This window comes from Triturus cristatus, chromosome 3_2 (assembly GCF_964204655.1).
Source record: "Triturus cristatus chromosome 3_2, aTriCri1.1, whole genome shotgun sequence".
NCBI lineage: Eukaryota > Metazoa > Chordata > Amphibia > Caudata > Salamandridae > Triturus > Triturus cristatus.
In genome coordinates, this window is record NC_140584.1 from 90,346,320 (window position 1) to 90,365,257 (window position 18,938).

Genomic DNA, 18,938 nt, shown 5'->3' on the forward strand with positions numbered 1-18,938 from the left:
GCCATCTTGGGAGACTTATTTGTTATGAAGTTTCCTAATTTCCTCATTTACTGTAGTCTCCTCAGTAGGAAATACTTTCAGTTTTTTACTTTGATTCCATCAAGAAGGCATTCAGATGTGTCACACATTTGCCATAAATTCAGAATGTTAGCACTCTTTTTGCTCATTAGATCACTGTAGTAAAGCTACTGCTCACCAGGGAAAACTGCTGCTGGTATTGAAAGTGCATGTTTCAGTCTGCATGTCAGAATTTTTTAATGAAATAGAAGAGGATTTGAGAAGTCACTCAAAATGTGCCCTAATTTTTCTTTCTGCAGCACTAATCATACTTTTTATGGAAAAATGAACCCCCTCATTTTGTTCCTTTTTAAATTAAATGTTTTAAGAGTTACCACTTTAATCCAAGCAAGATGGCTTCAGGTGTGCCATACGTTTATCATAAGTAGGACTGTTAGCGCTCTAGTAGTTCTTTGGAACACTCTGGGAAGCTGCAGTAGAACACAAAGGAATCAACTGACAGTCTCTGCCCTTGTTGGATGTACATGTTTTACTGAGAATATCAGACTTCATTCTCACATGACTGAGAAAGATAATGTGAATTTACAAAAAATAAGCTCTCAGTTTAGCCTATAGATCACCTTCCAAACCTCTGTGGTAAAAGCATGAGAAAATATTTTTCTCTCAATCATGATATCCCAGCAGAAGGCTTTTTCACATGGTGAAATCACCTTAGAACATACCACAATTCCTAAAATGAGTATGGTACCATCAACAAATGATTTATAATGTAACTAAAGTCTTAAAACCTTCTATTAACTGCAATGCTTTTTAATGAGGTGCTATCATGTATATTTGTCCCAAGATGGCTGCCAACACTTCTTGGATGAAGTGCTGACAGCCAATCAGATCTCAGGATGAGATGTGTGGTTAGGCTCCGCCCACATATATATATGCTTTTATATGCTATTTACTCAGGAAATACTGAACAGATTTACACCAGACCTGCAAAAGGCACTTCCTTGACCTTATGGCTACCTCTCTGCCAAATTTCTAGTAATTCTGTTCAGCCGTTCGGGCTGTAGCTCGTTCTAAAGGTCCTATGGAAAAATGCATGGGAAAAACGCGTTTTGGGACCCCCCTTTTATCTCAGCCCCCGCTTGACGAATCCCCCCGAGACTTTCAGGGTAGGAGCGGAGCGTAGCGCCCCACCTATTTTGAGAAATTCGCGAGGATTCATCGACCGGCGCCAAAGTTATTCAAAATAGAATGTTGCGGATTTCCTATGGAAAAGGGGTCCTAACTATAACTACCTACTGGCGACCGCCAGTAGGTAATATATATATATATATATATTCCTAACTAAGATTCTCCTTGGTAGGAAGAAAAGCGTCCAGCACTCCAGGGGGATTAAATCATTTGGATTTTATTCAGATAAAAAACATCTACGCGTTTCGGCAGTCTCAGCTGCCTTGTTCACGATAATATATATATATTACCTACTGGCGATCGTCTATGAAAAAAGTGGTATTTCTTTTGCCAATATGTTCATCGCCGTTTCACCAATCTTCGTGAAATTTTCAAAACTAATGAGGCGGTCAGGTCAGCTGCTGTGTTGTAAGTTTTGGGGTGATTCGTCAAGCAAGGGCCAAGAAAAAGGGGGAGAGGTCCCAAAACATGTTTTCTCCATGTTAATTACCATAGGAAACTTTAGACATGGCTACAGCCCGAACAGCTGCACGGAATTACACCAAAGTAGGCAAAAAGGTAGGTCTTGATTCAGAAAGGACTCTTTTTGTTTAATGGTGTAAATCCGTTCAGTTGTTCCTGAGAAATTTAAGGATTTCTCAGATATACAACTGTGGCCCTGGTGGATCCGCAAACCCTCTTGATCTCGTGCCTGAGATCTGATTGCCAGCCAACCCTTCAAACCAGGAAGTGTTGGCAGCAATCTTGTGACTTGGTTGAACCGAGTCACAAGAAGAAAGGTGAAAAAAGGTTAAAAAACAATAAAAGGAGTCAGGGTAGAAACACCCTAACCCCCGAGGCCTGCTCAGTGGGTCCCAAAGGGTGGGACACAGTGGGATTGCTAAGAGGTCTTTGGAGGCCAAACCCCCTTTGTCTGCAAACATGCCACTTGGCGCATTACTGGTTGGGGGATGAAGTCCACTTTACTCCAGAGAAACCTTGGGGGCCAAGAAGCCCTCCTGGTACCTCCTGTAAGTCCTACACAATGGAATTCCTGAGAGCTGGTTGGATGCCCAGAACCCTTTCTCCAACACTCTCCAAACGTGACTGCTAGTTAAAAAAACAGAAATTCACTGAAAAAACCACAGGTTTCAGGGATGTTATAGTTGTAAATTAGCATTTAAATAACCTTAGAAATTCACTGGAAAAAAACACAGGTTTCAGGAAAGTTATAGTTAAAAATTAGCATTTAAAAACCTTATTGACGGAAAAAAACACAGGTTACAGGTTCACTATAGTTTGGCTGACATTTCACTCCTACAAACCCAGAGAAATTCAGCCGTTCTAGTTAGCTGAGCTAACTATAACTTGCGCTCCCACAATGCATGGCTGATGCCGTCACACATTACAGCACTCATGACATGGTCTGTGACATCACAGATGACATCTCAAATGACATCATCCACATAATCTCTGATGCACCTACTCACACCACACTATAATCTTTCATACACTTAGTCCAAATTTCAGACTACCATTCTCGAAAACATAGACACACCAATACCAGTACATACATTTCCACTCAATCATTCATAGGTCTACACACACATCTACTCATTCACCCATACAGCCAATCATACACCCAGTCACTCACCAATACAGCCACTGATATATGCACTCATACACCAATACAGACACACACACACCACCACTCACCATTACAGTTACTCACACACCTAGTCAGTCAACCAAAGGGTCAATCACACTGCCATTTACTCACCTATACAGTAATTCACACCACCTCACTTATTCATACAGATACTAGCACATACTCTCTTGTACGTATATACTCCAACACTCACATATACTGCCTTTCACATATGCAGTTACTCACCCATATACCACAGAGACATCCATTTACTCACGACACAGCCATACACACACTCAGTCACCCATACAGCTCCTTGCAGATGCACTAATGAACCCATACACCCAGTGAATCACCCACTCACACATCCATGCAGAAAGTCACCCACCCTCCACCCACCCACACAGACACTCGGGGACCTTTTAATGTACTCAGACAACCAATCAATCACCCATATAAACACTCATGTAGCTACTCACCAACCCATGCATCCACATACAGACACTCATACACCCACTCATTCTCAGAGCCAGACTGGAAACCAAAACTGGCCCTGACAAACTGCTCTGCTGGCCCCCTAGGGGCATGGGGATGTGTGCGGCCCCGGTAACAAAAATGGCCCCCCAAGTGCCCAAAACCACCCCCTCCCTGGCGGCCCACTGGGGAAACACCCGATGCCCGCTACGGCCAGTCCGGACCTGCTCATTCTTCAATATACCTTGGCGTATGTATAAATACACATATATATATATATATATATATATATATATATATATATATATATATATATATGAGTTCCAAAAGCTGTCTCCCACTTCCTGACGGCGAGGAAGAAGCACACGGACACCAATTCGTGCTTCACAGGTTTTAATAAAGATCAGCACCCACACAACACTCCATGCCTATATATATAACATTCTTTAACTTTTTAGAAACACACACACTCACTGGAGGAAGTCATCCGTGATGTCATTTGACATCTCTTGAGTGATGTCACTGACCATGTCATGAGTGATGTAATATGTGACGTCATCAGCAGTGCATTGAGGGGGCACAAATTATAGTTAGCTCAGCTAACTAGAACGGCTGAATTTCTCTGGTTTTGTACGAGTGAAATGTCAGCCTAACTATAGTGCACCTGTAACCTGTGTTTTTGTTACATGAATATCTAAAGGTTTTTAAATGCTAATTTCTAGCTAGAACGTCCCTGAAACCTGTTTTTTTCAGTACATTTTTCTGTTTTTTTTAATGCAAATTTCTAAATATAACGTCCCTGAAACGTGGATTTTTCAATGAAAATATATATATATATATATATATATATATATATATATATATATATATATATATATATATAAAACGCTCCAAAGTTGCCCACAGGCGAGGACGCACTCAGGCTGCAGCAAATTCCCCATATCACCATACCCAAGCCGCAATGTAGCCTGACGCGTTTCGGATAGATTCCTTCTTCATAGGTTGGTTCCATATATATATATATATATATACAAAACAGTTCAATCCTGAGGAAAGAGGCCTTTACATCTGAAAACGCGCTGTTTTGCAAGCGATTAATACACTCGTATCACTTGTATTGTGTGCTGCCTCCTTCCTCAGGATTGAAATGTTTCGCATAATTGTGGTTTCTGCCACCACGGCTGGCACCGGCACTTGGAGGCAGGCGTGCAGCTTTAAGCGGTCACTCCCCCTGGAAAATATATATATACATATATATAGAGAGAGAGATAGTTATATATATATATATCCATAAATCCATCCTGATGAAAGAAAGGAAAGCCATCCTGAAGAAGGGGAAGAAAGGAAATTGTTGGCCCATTTTACATAATTTATTAAGAAATCAAGGAGAGTGAGGTGTGACTCCAAAAGAGGGGCCATTAAATAAAACTTGTCTGGGGAGGATCAGTTAAAAATTAAGAGAATAATTGTTCACAGGTAGTACAGTAAAATTAGGTAACAGCATTTCAACAGTAGCAGCCAAAGCAATAACATAGTGCAAAAAGTTTGGGATAGGCACAAGGGAGTATATATGGTGTGGTTCAAAAGAAGAGCGCTGAAGTAAAGTTCAGTGTTCTGTGTTATAGCAAGAAGAGAAATAGACAGGTGTTACACGTATACTTTTGTTGTGTATACAAATGTGTTTGCTAGGCAAGACAGGGGCTCAAAGAGGGCCATGGAGCAGGGTGGTCCACTGTTTGTGTTGCACTTAGATAGGACAGCACAACGGGAGTGGCTAGTTGCTCAGCAGTGCTCCTTTGGAGATACCATGGTCATGGGTTTGTACTCCAGTGTTACCATGATCCAGTTACCAGAATCTGCCATGTTAGATACTTTCTCTTCAATTTCACAGAGGCGATGACTGGCCCCAATGTGCAGTGAGAGTGTTTGTGAACCCTTACACTTTTGAGGAACAGCGACATACACGCTTCGAGGAAGGCGACAAAGTCATCTCTGGCTATGTGACAGGGGTACCATGGCAGGAAACATTGTCTTGGTGGAGCAATGAGGGATCAGCTTCTTCATTTTAGTCATGTGGCAAGGGTGTTGACAAGCGCTACACTTTCTTGTGGTCACATAACAGGTCTGTATACGCTCAACATTTACAAATACTGAGGCGTTGTTCCCAGTCGAAAACAAAGCGCTCACAGTGAGCTCTCCCCTCTGGCCTCATGGCAAAGGATCATTGCTTGGTGTTTCTGTTGCTCTATTTCAGGATTTGTGGTCTCACCTTAGTATTTAAGAAGTATTTACTCTCCTCAACTTAGCAGGAGTGTGCAATCAGCAGTGTGAACTCCATCATTCCCAGGTACTGTACTGTTAGTCAAAGAAGATCTTTATGACGCAAAACATAAATCTACCTGGTGACTTTCTGCCAGTTCTAGGAAGGCCCTGTACATCCTGTAACAATGGATGTGTTCTTTCGAGATTTATTTAATTGCTTTGATGGTGATAGGTTTTCATCTACATGGAAATTTGCTTTGTTACATAACTGTTTAGGCAAAAGGGGGCAGAAAGTTTTCATCATCTGCCTGAAATCTTCTGAGAAGCATGTGTATTTGGGAGATGAATGAGTACGTGGAAGCTGTGAACCATCTATGGGAGCAATTATAAGAAAAATCTAGTGTAGTCATACAAAGACATGTATTTCTTACTTAGAGATAATTAGCGCATGCGTCTTTTGTGGCTTGAGTATGTTGCTGCTTTAAGGGTGTTGCCAGCACCATGTGACTTTGATGCATTGGTATATAATTGCATTTGTTATCAATTCATCTGTTTTTGTTACCACAACCAGGAGAGTTTATTATGTTCCACAAATCCCACACCTGAGGATGCATTGACCATGGAAAAAGGGATTGAAAGGTCAAAGCAAACATACAAGGAGTTGAACAGTGGCAATGACAATGGATCTTAAGAGGACTGTATGAGATAATGTGGTAAAATGTGTCTTGTCGGTGCGGCACATTTCTGTTGGCAATTGGTTTTCACACATTACTATGGCCCTCATTAAGATGGCGGTCGGACAAGAGTCCGACCACCATCGTTTTGGGCACAGGACCGTTCATCAAGAAGTCGGCAGTCCCAATAGCCCAATTACAATACGACCGCCGTGCAGGCGGTGGTAAACATGCATTTTTCTCTTGTGGCTTGTGTTGCAACCAAGAAAAGAGCCGCAGCACAAGCCGCAATAGAAAAAGTGATGGTTTCAAACATCCATGCACCATGTGCCAGGCACAATGTAGTGCATGTCTTGGCGATCCGCCCGACATCCTAATTTGGCCCTGTGTCTCTCTCTTTATCACCCTATGTCCATTAGGTGGCTAAAGAAGGCCAAGAGGATGTTAAACAAATTGTAAGTTGCAGTGCTGTCCAAACTAGAACTTGAGGAAACTATTCAACTGGAGTGTCCCTGTTCAAGCTGTTGAGGGATAAAGAACTGGGTTCAGGGTTGTAGCCAGTATGGTTGTATCACACTGGCTTGTGAGGTGGTGACCGGGCAGGAGGTCAGACAAGTAAAGTGTATTATGATTCTAAGATGTGAACCAAACAGATGTTTATACAACCAGGTGACATGTTTACGGTCAAACATCCTGGGAAAGTGAAGAAAGTTAAATCTAAATTTTATTCCACAGCAAAGTTGGTTAACATGTCTAAAGGATCAGTAGAGGATGGTCAGTGGTGAGATAAGAGAAATGTCATTTTGCAACGAAATAGAGGAGTGTGAAATGGCATGGAAATTGAGATTGTTAGGGGTTCATATGTACACTCTGATGTCTGGTGGTGACGTGTGTAGTGATGGTGTTAATTTTTCAATTTTATCTGAAGATGATTTATGTGGACTTTTGGTGGGTATACATGTGGTGTTTACTAGGTTACACACAAGTGTGAGAGCTCTCTAGAGTACCATGTTCCACTGTGTATGTTTGACTGAGCATAAACGTTCCCAGAGGAGCGGCTAACAGTTGCTCAGTGGTGCTCCATTGGAAGCACACACTTAGGTTTTGTTCTCCAGTGTAAATCCAGTTACCAAAATCGTCCATTTTGGATCTGTTTTCTTCAATTTAACAACAGGTAAAAGGAATGTGACATTCACATCTGCTGTCAGTTTCTGTGTACTTATACACCTACGTACACTACTATTACCTCAATGCAAGGCTGCACTCACTTTAAGGATGCGGAATATAGGCTGAGATCTCAAGTACAAGTGTATGGTATACCCTCTCCTGGTATTGTGCCCGAAGGGTTTCTAGGAAGTGGTATCAAGTTTATTAATGTGACACATACGTTTAATCCAAATCAGTAGAATTATTAAAAGTGGACTATCTTACCCACCATGGTTGAGTGAAAGAATGATCAATGTACTAATGTATGCTAACAGTTGTATTTTGTCTTACTCCACTGGCTTTCAAAATAATCCTGAAATATATTCAATTTATTTTGTAAGTTCAGACTTATTACAGCATGTGGCAACAATTAAGATATGGTGAGTGGGTCGCAAACCGCTATAATCTTTTGCACTGTATTGTTAATAATCAAGCTCTGGACATTGTTGTAGAATATACCTATCCTGGGATGTTAATTCACAATAATGCATGTACCAAGGATTTCACTGAGATTTGGCAGCTAAAGCCATAAATGTAGGGAATGGTCTTTTCTGATTTTTTTTGCTGCCCTGGGTAGACAGAAAGTTGATACTGTTTAAAGGTTTATATTGTTAAAATTCCCAGAATGTTACTCAGTGGTTTGAATGTTTTAAAAATTCGGATTATAAAATATTGTCACTGGTTGAAGGTATGTTCTGAAAGCACTTTTTGATGGTAAGTAGGAGCTCCTTGATTAAAGCAGAATGATAGAGCTGGATATGGTGCGTATTGAATACCAAATGTATAGTTAAATTATATGTTTGTGGTGCTACTTAACAACAAGGAATTTTAGTTGTTAAAAGTACTGTAATTATGTAGAAACATCCATGTTACAACTCAAATCCCACTCTCTACACTGATGTAAAAAATGGTGCAAATAATTAGGCTCTTAATTTTAATCATTCTATATGAATTAAATAATTGGGATTAGTATGTAAGTTTTTGTAAACCAGCGGTATGCCAATTTACCATAAAGTTTGACCATAAATCTAAGTTAGATATGCATGTTCATCATTTTTATTTAAAATATTTTCTTTCCGACAGATCAGTTGATCCCTTACAGCCTTTCTACATTTGAGGATGGAGTTGCAACACTTACAGTGGAGAATGTTTTACCAGAAGATGATGGTGTTTACACCTGCGTAGCTGAGAACTGTGCGGGAAAGGCATCGTGCAGTGCCACAGTCACTGTGCAGCGTAAGTACTGTAGTGTAAGGTAGCAACATGTTTGAGCAGAAAGTGTTTTGTAGGACTACTGGGGATCCATATTCTGGATATAAGGCTGTGTCTTGCCTTTCTTTATCGGGAGTTGAGCTGTAAGGTATAAAGTCAGCCTTATCTATCACACATCATTGGGTCTGATGTAACAAAGTGTTTTAACCGGTCTTAGGGAAGTGTGTTGATACAGAAGGATCATTGAGACATAAAATAAGGAAGACTGGAGTTATTTTGCTTTTTCCAGTAACAACATAACAATGGTTGAGAGTGGGCCATCTCAAGAGTTAGGTGTTCAATTCAAACTGTAACTTCAATCACAAATTGTTTTAGTAGTAGAGTGAAAACTTGTAAATGGTGTTAGTTATCTGTTTTTAGGTCTCGCGCCTAGCGTTGCAGTGTGTAACACTGCTCGCGCTCCGTGAGACCCCATGTAGGGGGTTCTGAAAGCTGACCACACGCTTGTGCGTGTGCTTTTGCTTTCGTGGGCTGCAATTGGCTTTAGCGTGCGTTTTTTTATAAAATACAGCATGCAATTGGGCAAAGGAGGCGCATGTCCCGCCTTTGCTCCGCCCACTTCCCTTTGGTGTCTGTTACACTCTGCAGCGGCACAGACAACAGGCTCCCTCGTCCCCGCTCCTCTGTAGTGCACGCGCACCACTGGTATTTAGGAGGAACACATCCTGACTGCTGAAGTGTAGACGTTAGGTTTCCACCGAATGGTTTAATATGTTGATTGGCCACATCCCTGAAGCCAGGAAGGCAGTGTTCCTGAGCTGCCCATAGTCTTCTATACAGATGAACCCGCAATTTGATTGTGTACGTGGCAACATGCACAACTGTGGTTCTATTGTTTATAGCCCTAAACAAAACCCACATTAAAATTCGTAAAAAAATGTACTGGGTTTAAAAAAGAAACAATAACACGGCGTTCGAGCAGTGCAAACTCAGCGTTATTTTTTATTTGGCATAGGTTTTTATAAATCATTCAATCTTTATCGAAATCCTAAATCGAGAAATATAATTTGCCTTGACAGTCTTACCCGGAAAAAAGTAAATATACAAAATATAAAATGTGATAAACAATTTCGGTTTAAAAAAATCTCAATCTTTGGTCTTTGCAAAGTAGGAAGAGAGGAATATCTTCAGCTCCGTGGACTGTGACTAGCGCAGCCTCACTTCGCCTTCTGTTGTGTGACTCATGTCCATGTTTTTAAGTCTGGTAACAGTATTTCTTTGTGTAAACGCTGTATAAACTTCATTGGAAACTAACAATGGCGCTCTTGTGGGCAGTTTATTCTTGGTTTCCCTCTGGGTCCTGCTGCGGATGCTGAATAAGCTGCTGCTGACTTAATTCTAGCAAACTTAACCTCTCTCTGACCACAGCATAGACCATGAAAACAAATACTCTGCCACTTATAGGAAACATTTTGGTGGGTTCTCGTGCCATGTCCAGCGCTCAGATGTGGCTCTTCTCTGTCTACAGCCGCAGCAGCCCATGGAATGGTTCACTGTATGCCCCACTGTGTGAGACTCTGCAATGAATGCAGAGTTAAGCCTGGCCAATGCTTCCTTGTAAGAAATAGGTCTTAAAGGGGGCAGGCTTCAGATATTGTGGGCACAGGGCATGGGATAACCATTAACAGCTGTCTCCAGATAAAGCCCTCCACCAGCAAAGCAATTCCGTGTGCTCCACAATGGCACTTTTCTTCCGAGAGGCCTGAGGATTTGGACTTGTGAGCCTGTCTGGCAATAATCCAACACAAAGTGGGAGGGGCTGACTTCAGTAATATTGTCGATTGTGGATAAAGTCGTGAAAATTCCTTTTAATGGAAATGAGCGGTGTCAAACGAAAACGACCTCTCCGATCCAGATGGAAGTCTGCATTCATTGTAAAATTGGACTTAAGCAGTTATTTTTCTCCATCTGTCTTATTTTTCGTGTGCCCTCTTAGCTCTTCATTTTTTTGAGTAATTTAGTCTTACTTTAAAATATGCGGAAGGCCTAAAATTATTGGTTCAAGAAATGAGAGGAAAGAAAACAACACATTTCTCAGCTTAATAGGGCCATGGCAATTAAAATGTATATAATGTGCCACACTCTTTCTGTAAACACCGATAACGTCTAGGAACAGCTCTTCAGGTGCAATTTTGAAATCTAGGGCCAGATGTACAAAAAGCTTTTGTAACAGCAAACCCTGCTACCTGCAAAATCTCAGGGTTTCCAAATGCAAAATGGCTTTTCCTAATGGACAAATTAAACCCTCTTACATGTCAGAAAACTCTTTCTGAATCGTAAACAGGCTTTTGTGATCATTTCCAAATTGCATGTAGGAGGAGGTGTGAAATGGGCATCACCCACCTATTTCCCATCGCAAGAAAAATAGATCAATGACTTATGACTACATTTGCATAAAAAATAAAATCGATGAATTACCAACCCCCAGGAAGGGGTGGTAACAGATTCACAAAGCCCCCCCCCCCTTGTGAATTGTGTCAGCGGTCCTGGGGTATCAGGTGGTGGCCCAGGTTACCTCTGCCTGCTCCTCCTGATGTTTTCCCAAGCGGATTTATTTATGTTTTAAAGCTGTACATGGACTACTTCTATTAAAAAAACAAAAATCTTTCCTCCCTTGAGAATGCAAATGCAGATACAAAGGTCTGCCGTCCCCTGCAGGCAGAGGCGCAACTAGAGCCCTTCGAGCCCAATGTGCTTTGGGCGACTGCCTGCAGGCCTCCATCCCCGCATTTGCAAGCAATTAATTAGGCACGTCGTTTTCCAACCTCATGGGAACGTACGGTTTGCGATTCGACAATTAGTACATACACTTCATCTCAAATTGCATTACTTTTCACGATCAGTAAGTGTACAGCTGGCTCAGCCCCCTGGTTTGCTAACGAGAAAGGGACCTCAAGCCTACTAACAAGCATTTGCAATGCAACAGGTCTCGCATTTTCAAAAGTTTAAGCTATTAGCATTGCAAATGACAATACCTTTTATTTATGTTTTGGCTTTTAAAACATAAATTAAAAGCATTGTCATTTACATTGTCAATAGCTCAAACTTGTTAAATGCGAGACCTATTGCATTGCAAATGCTTGTTGTAGTTGCAGCTGATGGAAGGTAATCTTTAAGGGTGGGCAAACGAGCTAATTTTTCCTGTGAGATGCATTATTTCAATAGAACTGATTGACATTATGAGCATTATCTATAATATACTTGACTGGTGTATTGCCTGAAAATTAAATGTGAGGGCATACCTAGTATACATGAAAAAGATTTAAGAAAAAACATGCGTCTTAGTCGTGCCACAAGTTGGTTTTGTAGTCCAACTACAACCAAATGGAGAAATAAATTATGAAAGTTGTGTAATGCAAAATATGCTTATTTTTGCCAAAATTTACCAGGTCTAGTTTCATTTCCCTTATTTAAATAATTACATCATATGAGAAACTCTATGGACGTGAATTCCATAGCTCTTTGTTCTGGGAGCAGGAGCTGATAAACACGTTGGATGTTCTAAATATAATTTCTTAGGTACTTAGGAGTTTCCTTCTGATCTAAAATGAACACATCACTGTGCATCAACTTGCTTATTGATGGCCTGGGCACCTTAACCCCTTCGCTGCGGCGGAAATTCTGCCGCAGCGCTGGGGGGTGCGGGGGGGCAGCGCGGTGGCGCGGTGCTCATGATGGAGCCACTCCGTCATGAGCCACGGTTGGGCTGTGCTCATGACGGAGGGGTTCCGTCATGACTCCGCCCACAGCGCTAATCGCCCGCACAGGCGGGGAATTAGCGCCGCGTGGGCGGCGCGGCCGCCAACAGCCGCAGCATGACGGAACCACTCCGTCATGAGCACACGGCAACCATGGCTCATGACGGCGTGGTTCCGTCATGAGCACGGAAGGAGTTAAAGACTACAATTGTCAATTTACAATCCTACCCAAACAAACCGCTTTCTGACTGACATCTGAGCAAAATTTTAGCAATTGCTAATCAATTGGTAATCTCGCAAACCTAACACTAGACAATGACTTAAAACCAGACTCCATTCAATATAGTATGCTTTGTCCTGCACTCAACAGCCACAGGTTTTTGGCTCACAAACTCTTCACTGTGTTGACTCATAATAGACATAAAAGAAATAACGAAGCCCTGTTTGTGGACTCCAGCTTTTCATTAGGTTTGTCCCGCAATACAGATAGGGCGTAGCGCACTAGTCTTAATTCAAACTCCTAAGCTATTAAATGTACACAGCTTTTATACAAAGTTGTGAAATTAGGGTAATGAGCGATAATTCGCTCTTGCAGATTATTCTCACATATGTTTTTTCCAGGGCAATTTGTCACTCAAAGTTCTTGGCAAGAAAATTCTCACGCAAAATATAGGCAAAATGACTTTTTATCCACTTTTATGAAGTTCATAGATTGTTAAGTGTTTAAAAATTGCAAGAAGCTAGAGTACACAATTTCACTTGTTTTCTTGTCACTAACTAAAGGGTTTGGGGCATAGAGAATTATTACTTTTATAAACATTATACTTGCACTTAGAGTTTTAAATGTATTCAGCGAACAGTTGCGTAGCTGTGCTTACTTCAACTGAGTGATACGTCAGGAACGTGCAGCTATAGTTTCATTAAATTACAAATTGAAAGATCGTATATCTTCTGAACTGTGTTCAGAACACAAAATTCCAATATATTGTAGCGGAGAGTCTGATTTTTCTGGCGATTATTTGCCATCACACTGCTAATCGAAAAGTTTACACTACCGTGGGGTAAATTGGGCAAAGCATGGTGTAAATCTTAGGTAGGCAGTGACGCCCATGGTATTGCCAAACAAAAGGTTACACATAGGGCTTAATTTGCACAAGTAACAATGAATACTGTCAAGTGTAAAATTAGTAGTAATAACACTGGTAATCACAACAATCATAGTAACAGTAGTAATTAGTGCAAGAACTCGAAGCTTTTCATAGGAAGCTGCCTTCGACATTGCCGAATTCATTGGTTGCTGGATACCAAGATTATTCAATCCTGATCCCACTTCATGCCACCGTATTCTTCCTGCCTCTTTATCACTCTCCTGCGGGTTCTTTTTAATCCCTTCTTTCTCCCTTTGTTCTTGTTTTTCTATCTTGGTCTTCCATTTTCAAACTCCCTACCTGTCTTTCTCTGGGTCAAAGTCTGACTCTTGTAAAAGAAATGGAGCTCCTCAAAATTGCGCGCCCGTGCCAAGCACCTGCAGTCACTGGCACAAATTAAGTGCCCGTGACAAGCCTGCCACGGTGTGCTCTCACCGTCCGTTAAGGGTTTCAGGCATGCTGTTTGGCCGAGGCCTTCATAATCTGATTACCGAGGGCGCTCATTGAACAGCAGACGGGCTAATTATAGTCACCTGAAAGCCTGTCACACAATCTGCTGTAGCCAGACAGCATCGTTTTTATCGGAGATGCTGGCAGGCGGCATCGAGGGTTCACTGGGACTGATTTATCAATCGCGCATAGGAGGATGTGGACAATATGGCTTCCTAGATGACGCACTTGCAGGTAAGCGTGTCTGCAAACAGTATGGCGTCCGATGCATAGTCAGCGGCAATCTATGAATGGCATTGTTGAGTGAACCATTCCGCCAGGGCAGGGGAGCATACGGGCCAATACAAAACTAAGGATCAAGCACTACTGTGTTAGAACATTTACTATCTGACGGAAAACAAAAATCTGGAAAAGTAGGCAGTCCCTCAGTTTCTACTTTGAGTTAAATCGTTTTCCAATGTTTTGCACAGAAACAGCCACAGAGCATCATGTCGGCTCTTGGTTACCCCTCGACCTCTTAAATGACCCTTCCTAGCCATGCCTCTCTTGTATTTATTCATTTCGGTTCACCTAGTCTGCGACAGGAAACAGTGCACCAGAGAACTTTAAATGTATACAGTAATATCCAAGATAAACGCATACTACCTAACATCGGATATTTCAGTGGTAAATGGTTAGAGCATATAACCGAGTGTACTGCAGGGTAAGAACAATATGCAATATTCAGGTTTAAATACAACTGACACACTGCAGCCAAATAGGGGGAAATCCTGGAACCTAGAGCATTGCTTGAGGTACTGAGTCGCATTGAAGTAGAACTTTTCAAAGGTCTTTTGGGTTAGTGATTTTTGCTTCATCTGATTTGAGTGTTTCGGGTACAATCATAACGTGTCTGATTATGGCAGCTCAGCTGGTATGGCCTGTACCATTGTCAGTCCAGTTGGTCTCTTGCAATAAATTACCTTACTCATTTCAGCAAAATTGACATTTTGCCTACGAAGATTTGCATAAATATTAAACTTTGCACTTCGTATATTCCGACGAGTGTCACAATCCGAACAAAGTCTCTGCTTAAAACAATTCATGCAAAACTCTTGCTCGACAACACCTCGGTTAACAGCTGTTTAATGAAGGGATTTTTTTCATGGAAGGACTACTTTTGAGAAATGTTGTGTCTCACATTTTTTAAAACTCTACAGCCTTCTCAAAGGTTGCCCTTTTTGTTAAAATAATCTTGCCAAGTTTCACAAATTTTAAGCAGCCCACGAAACGTTAGCCACCAAAGGCAACCCGCCGTGCCATTCATGTGAGTGATGTGATTAAAGCCACGTGCACCGAAAGAAATTTAAGCAGTCAGTTTTTGCACACCCTTGAATGCTTTAAGATAATAATATGGCAGTTAAGCCATCTAATCACCTCAATTATTTCCCTTAGATACATCTGATTGGTCACCCTATCTTAAATGGTCTTTTTATGTGAAGGCATGCATTAGTGTTCACTTGAGTCACAAGAACACACCACTGTGACTGACAGCTAGCTGCCTCGTGGCATACCATTGACACCCTGCTAAGCTTTCTGAGTGTCGCTAAGTTGATCTTCTTTCACTCTGCTAAGGAAACTGTGGCACGTGAGTATGCGTGCCACTGCATCGGCCCTCTAAGAATGTGGAGTGACTTGTAAACAAAATAAGCTTAGGGTCCCATACTTCTGCACTGTCCACTTCCCTCACTGCCTAATGCGATAGTTTCCGAATTCCAATCCTGCCTAATGATTCCATGTCATGCAACTTTTTCCACCACCCAACACATCATGTCTATTTATCTCAGTTTTTGCTGTTATTTTTCATCCCAGCTTTCTCTATTTGTCACTTTTTTTACTAACATTTCCTTCTTTCCTCCTTATTCTCTCTCCCATTTCTGCATTTGTTTTTCTTCTTCTTGGTCAAAGTCTGATGATGGAATACAAGTCTTAGCAACCACCAGCACAAATTTAACACATAAGATATTTGTCGTGTTAAGAAATTGCCACCCTAAAAGGGAAGCATGACCGTTAATACTTATCACAATGTTTGGCTGCCTTGGAATGACATTTTGTTCAGTCATTCACATCACAAGTGGCCTGTGGCAAATTTGAAGCTTTGTCGGCAGTCCATTCCTTCTGACAGCTCGGTAGGGCTAGGGAAGAGTGCTATGTGGGCGGGATCAGGTTTAAATGCCTATTTATAAATGTATGTGTTGGTATTAACCCCTTCGCTGTGGGGGTAATTCCCCCACGGTGCGGGGGGAGGGGGCATCGCGGTGCTGGTGACGAGCCCAGCTCGTTATGAGTCACAGTGGAGCTGTGCTCATGACGAGCTGGGCTCGTCACGACTCTGCCCACTGATTAATTCGCCCGCACTGGTGGGCAATCAATCGCGCGAGGGCGGACCGCGGCCATTATGACTCTCACAGCTCGTCATGGGCACAGCTCCACTGTGACTCATGGTGAGCTGGGCTCGTCATGAGTATGGAAGAGGATTGCAGAAACCTAGCTCGAGAGCTGCGGAGCATCGAATAGGAGGCATGGCCCCTCAGGGACAATACAATCATTGGGGAAAGGGGAAAGTGTTGAGTCAGGGGTGTAGTCCTCCTAGAAGTGTGTCTTCAGCATTATTCTGAATTGTTGTAGAGTCCGTGCTGATTTGATGTCGATTGGGGTGCAGTACAAGATCCTGGAAACATGAACAGAGAAGGCTTGCCTTGTTTTCCTTATGGCAATGTTTTGTCTCCAGTCCTATAATAGTTCCTGGTTCGGCATTGCCCCGCAGATGTGAGTATTTTGTTTGTGATGTGAGCGGGTGTCTTGTAATTGAGGACTTTATAAGAGATAGATCTGAAAGCTGAGCCAGCGTGAGTCTTTTAAAGTGAGGTTGATGTGGTTGAATTTTGTCGAGTCCTACATGAGCCACGTTGCAACATGAGGTATAACTTCAGGGGTTCTAGGGATGTATCAGGAAGACAACCGATCAGGGCACTGCCTCCAACCTGATGTGGAAGGGCTAAGGCCTAAGGCTTGCATAGTTGTTCCAAAGTTATCTTCCTTAAGAAACAGCCCCTCCTTCTTAAAGATGGATAGTTGCAACCAAACTCTTTTGGTCTTCCTGGCAATGTGTACCCTGAATGAGAGGACTTTGATGACGGTAAAATCCAGAGATTTTGCATGGTCTTTGAGCTGGGGGATGAAGCCTGTAATCTTTCAATTGGATAGCCGGGCTTCAATCTTGAGATTAGTTGGTTCTGTTGTTATGAAAGAAGAATTAAATCTTTGTGGTGACTAGCTTCAGAAGGTTAGTACACATTCAAGATTGGATGTGTTTGAGGCAGGATTTAAATCTCTGTGTGTCATTGGGTGAGGATATTTTGTGTAATATATCCTCTGCGTCTTGATGGATATTGAAGCTGCTGTTAGCAAGAAGGGATCCAAGGACTTCAATACAGGCGTAAGGTTGATGGAGGAGAGGTTGGATCCCTGGGGTACTCTGTTGGAGACTGGGAGTCTTTTTGATCTTGGGAAACCTCTTTGCAGGAGTTGGCACGAGTTGGTGAAGTAGGATGTAAATCATTTCAGGATACTGCTGTGAAATCGTTTGCATGTTTTCCAGGTGCTAGTCAGAACAGGTAGGTTGATTGTGTCGAAGACTTCAGATAAGTCAAGCCTGACCATCGGAGGGTTTAGTTCCTTTTGAGGAGGAAGAGGGCATTGCCAACTACTACATGTGTAGCCATCTCATTGTGGCAGCAGGGTCTGAAGCCTGATTTGTAGTCCTGTAGAAGATTATTTTTTTGCTGATGTGGTCCAGTCGCTGTTTGGTGAGTGCTTTTGTGATGATTTTCCCTATGAATGGAAGGTGGGTAAAAGGGGGAAGTTTGTGAGGTTGGCTGGGTCCAGGATGTTTTCTTTGTCTTGGAAAGGTTCTTTTCCACCTTAACAGCATCTGGGGATGTTCCTTTGCTTAGGGAACTCATGACACTTTAAGAAGGGGTGTGAGGGCCTCTTCTGTGTGTGATTTGATGATGGAAGAAGGAAGGATGTCATCTTCATAAAAAGATGCATGGAGAGAGTTGAGAATATTGGAAATATCCATGTGGGACACTGGATTGAAGGAGGCCCCTATGGTGGTGAATCATAGGGTGAAAATGGTTGGAAGTGAAGGGGACGTCAGTGATCTCGATTTTGGATCTGATATTGATTATCTTCTTGATGGAGAAGAGGCTGGTGGTGTTGCATTTGTCGACTGAAGTAGGGCTGTAGGTTTTGGGAGTGGAGTGCTGCACAGTGGCGGTTGGCAAATTCTGAAAGCATTTATGAGTTAATTTGAGCTGTGGACATGCAAATCTGTTCGTTGGATTGACATTGCACTCTCATTCCATGGTGCAAATAACATACTTAGCAAGGCAAAACTGAATCAGCTAGCCCAAGCCATGTAGGGCCCTGCAGCGGCATTACATTTAAGCACAGACATGAGCCGTATAAAAAAGAAATATACAGTAGTCACATTAACAAGCTACTGTGCACTGCTACGGTGCATAAAGAGTATCCCAGAAGCAGCACTGGTTACGTTATTTGATATGCACTGTTATCCAGCATATCACATGTAACCAGTTGCCATACATGCATATGAGGTAGTCAACATACCAAACAGCAGCATCAACGTTACGGCACTGCATGATAGCAGCAGCAACATGGCCACAATCCACTAGAATCCACTGCTAAAATGCATGTCACCCCTGCTGTAGGGCAGGAATATAAACCTACATCAGTATATACATGTACAGCTACCTTACATTGCTGAGAGCGGTGGCCTTCCCGCGACATCGTTCAAACTGAAGCCGTTCAGAGCACATCAACATTATAGGTTGACCTGAAAGACATGGGGCAACCA

General features: G+C 42.1%; 1 protein-coding gene across 3 annotated transcripts in view; it reads left to right on the forward strand.

The window, feature by feature from the left end:
• MYLK (myosin light chain kinase) overlaps nt 1–18,938 on the forward strand; it is a 1,478,514-nt gene that overhangs the window by 838,404 nt on the left and 621,172 nt on the right. For all 3 annotated transcript variants that reach the window (XM_085647312.1, XM_085647311.1, XM_085647313.1), the window contains one exon: nt 8,533–8,685. In XM_085647312.1, coding sequence (XP_085503438.1) covers nt 8,533–8,685 — 153 coding nt within the window. The remainder of the gene's footprint in view (nt 1–8,532; nt 8,686–18,938) is intronic.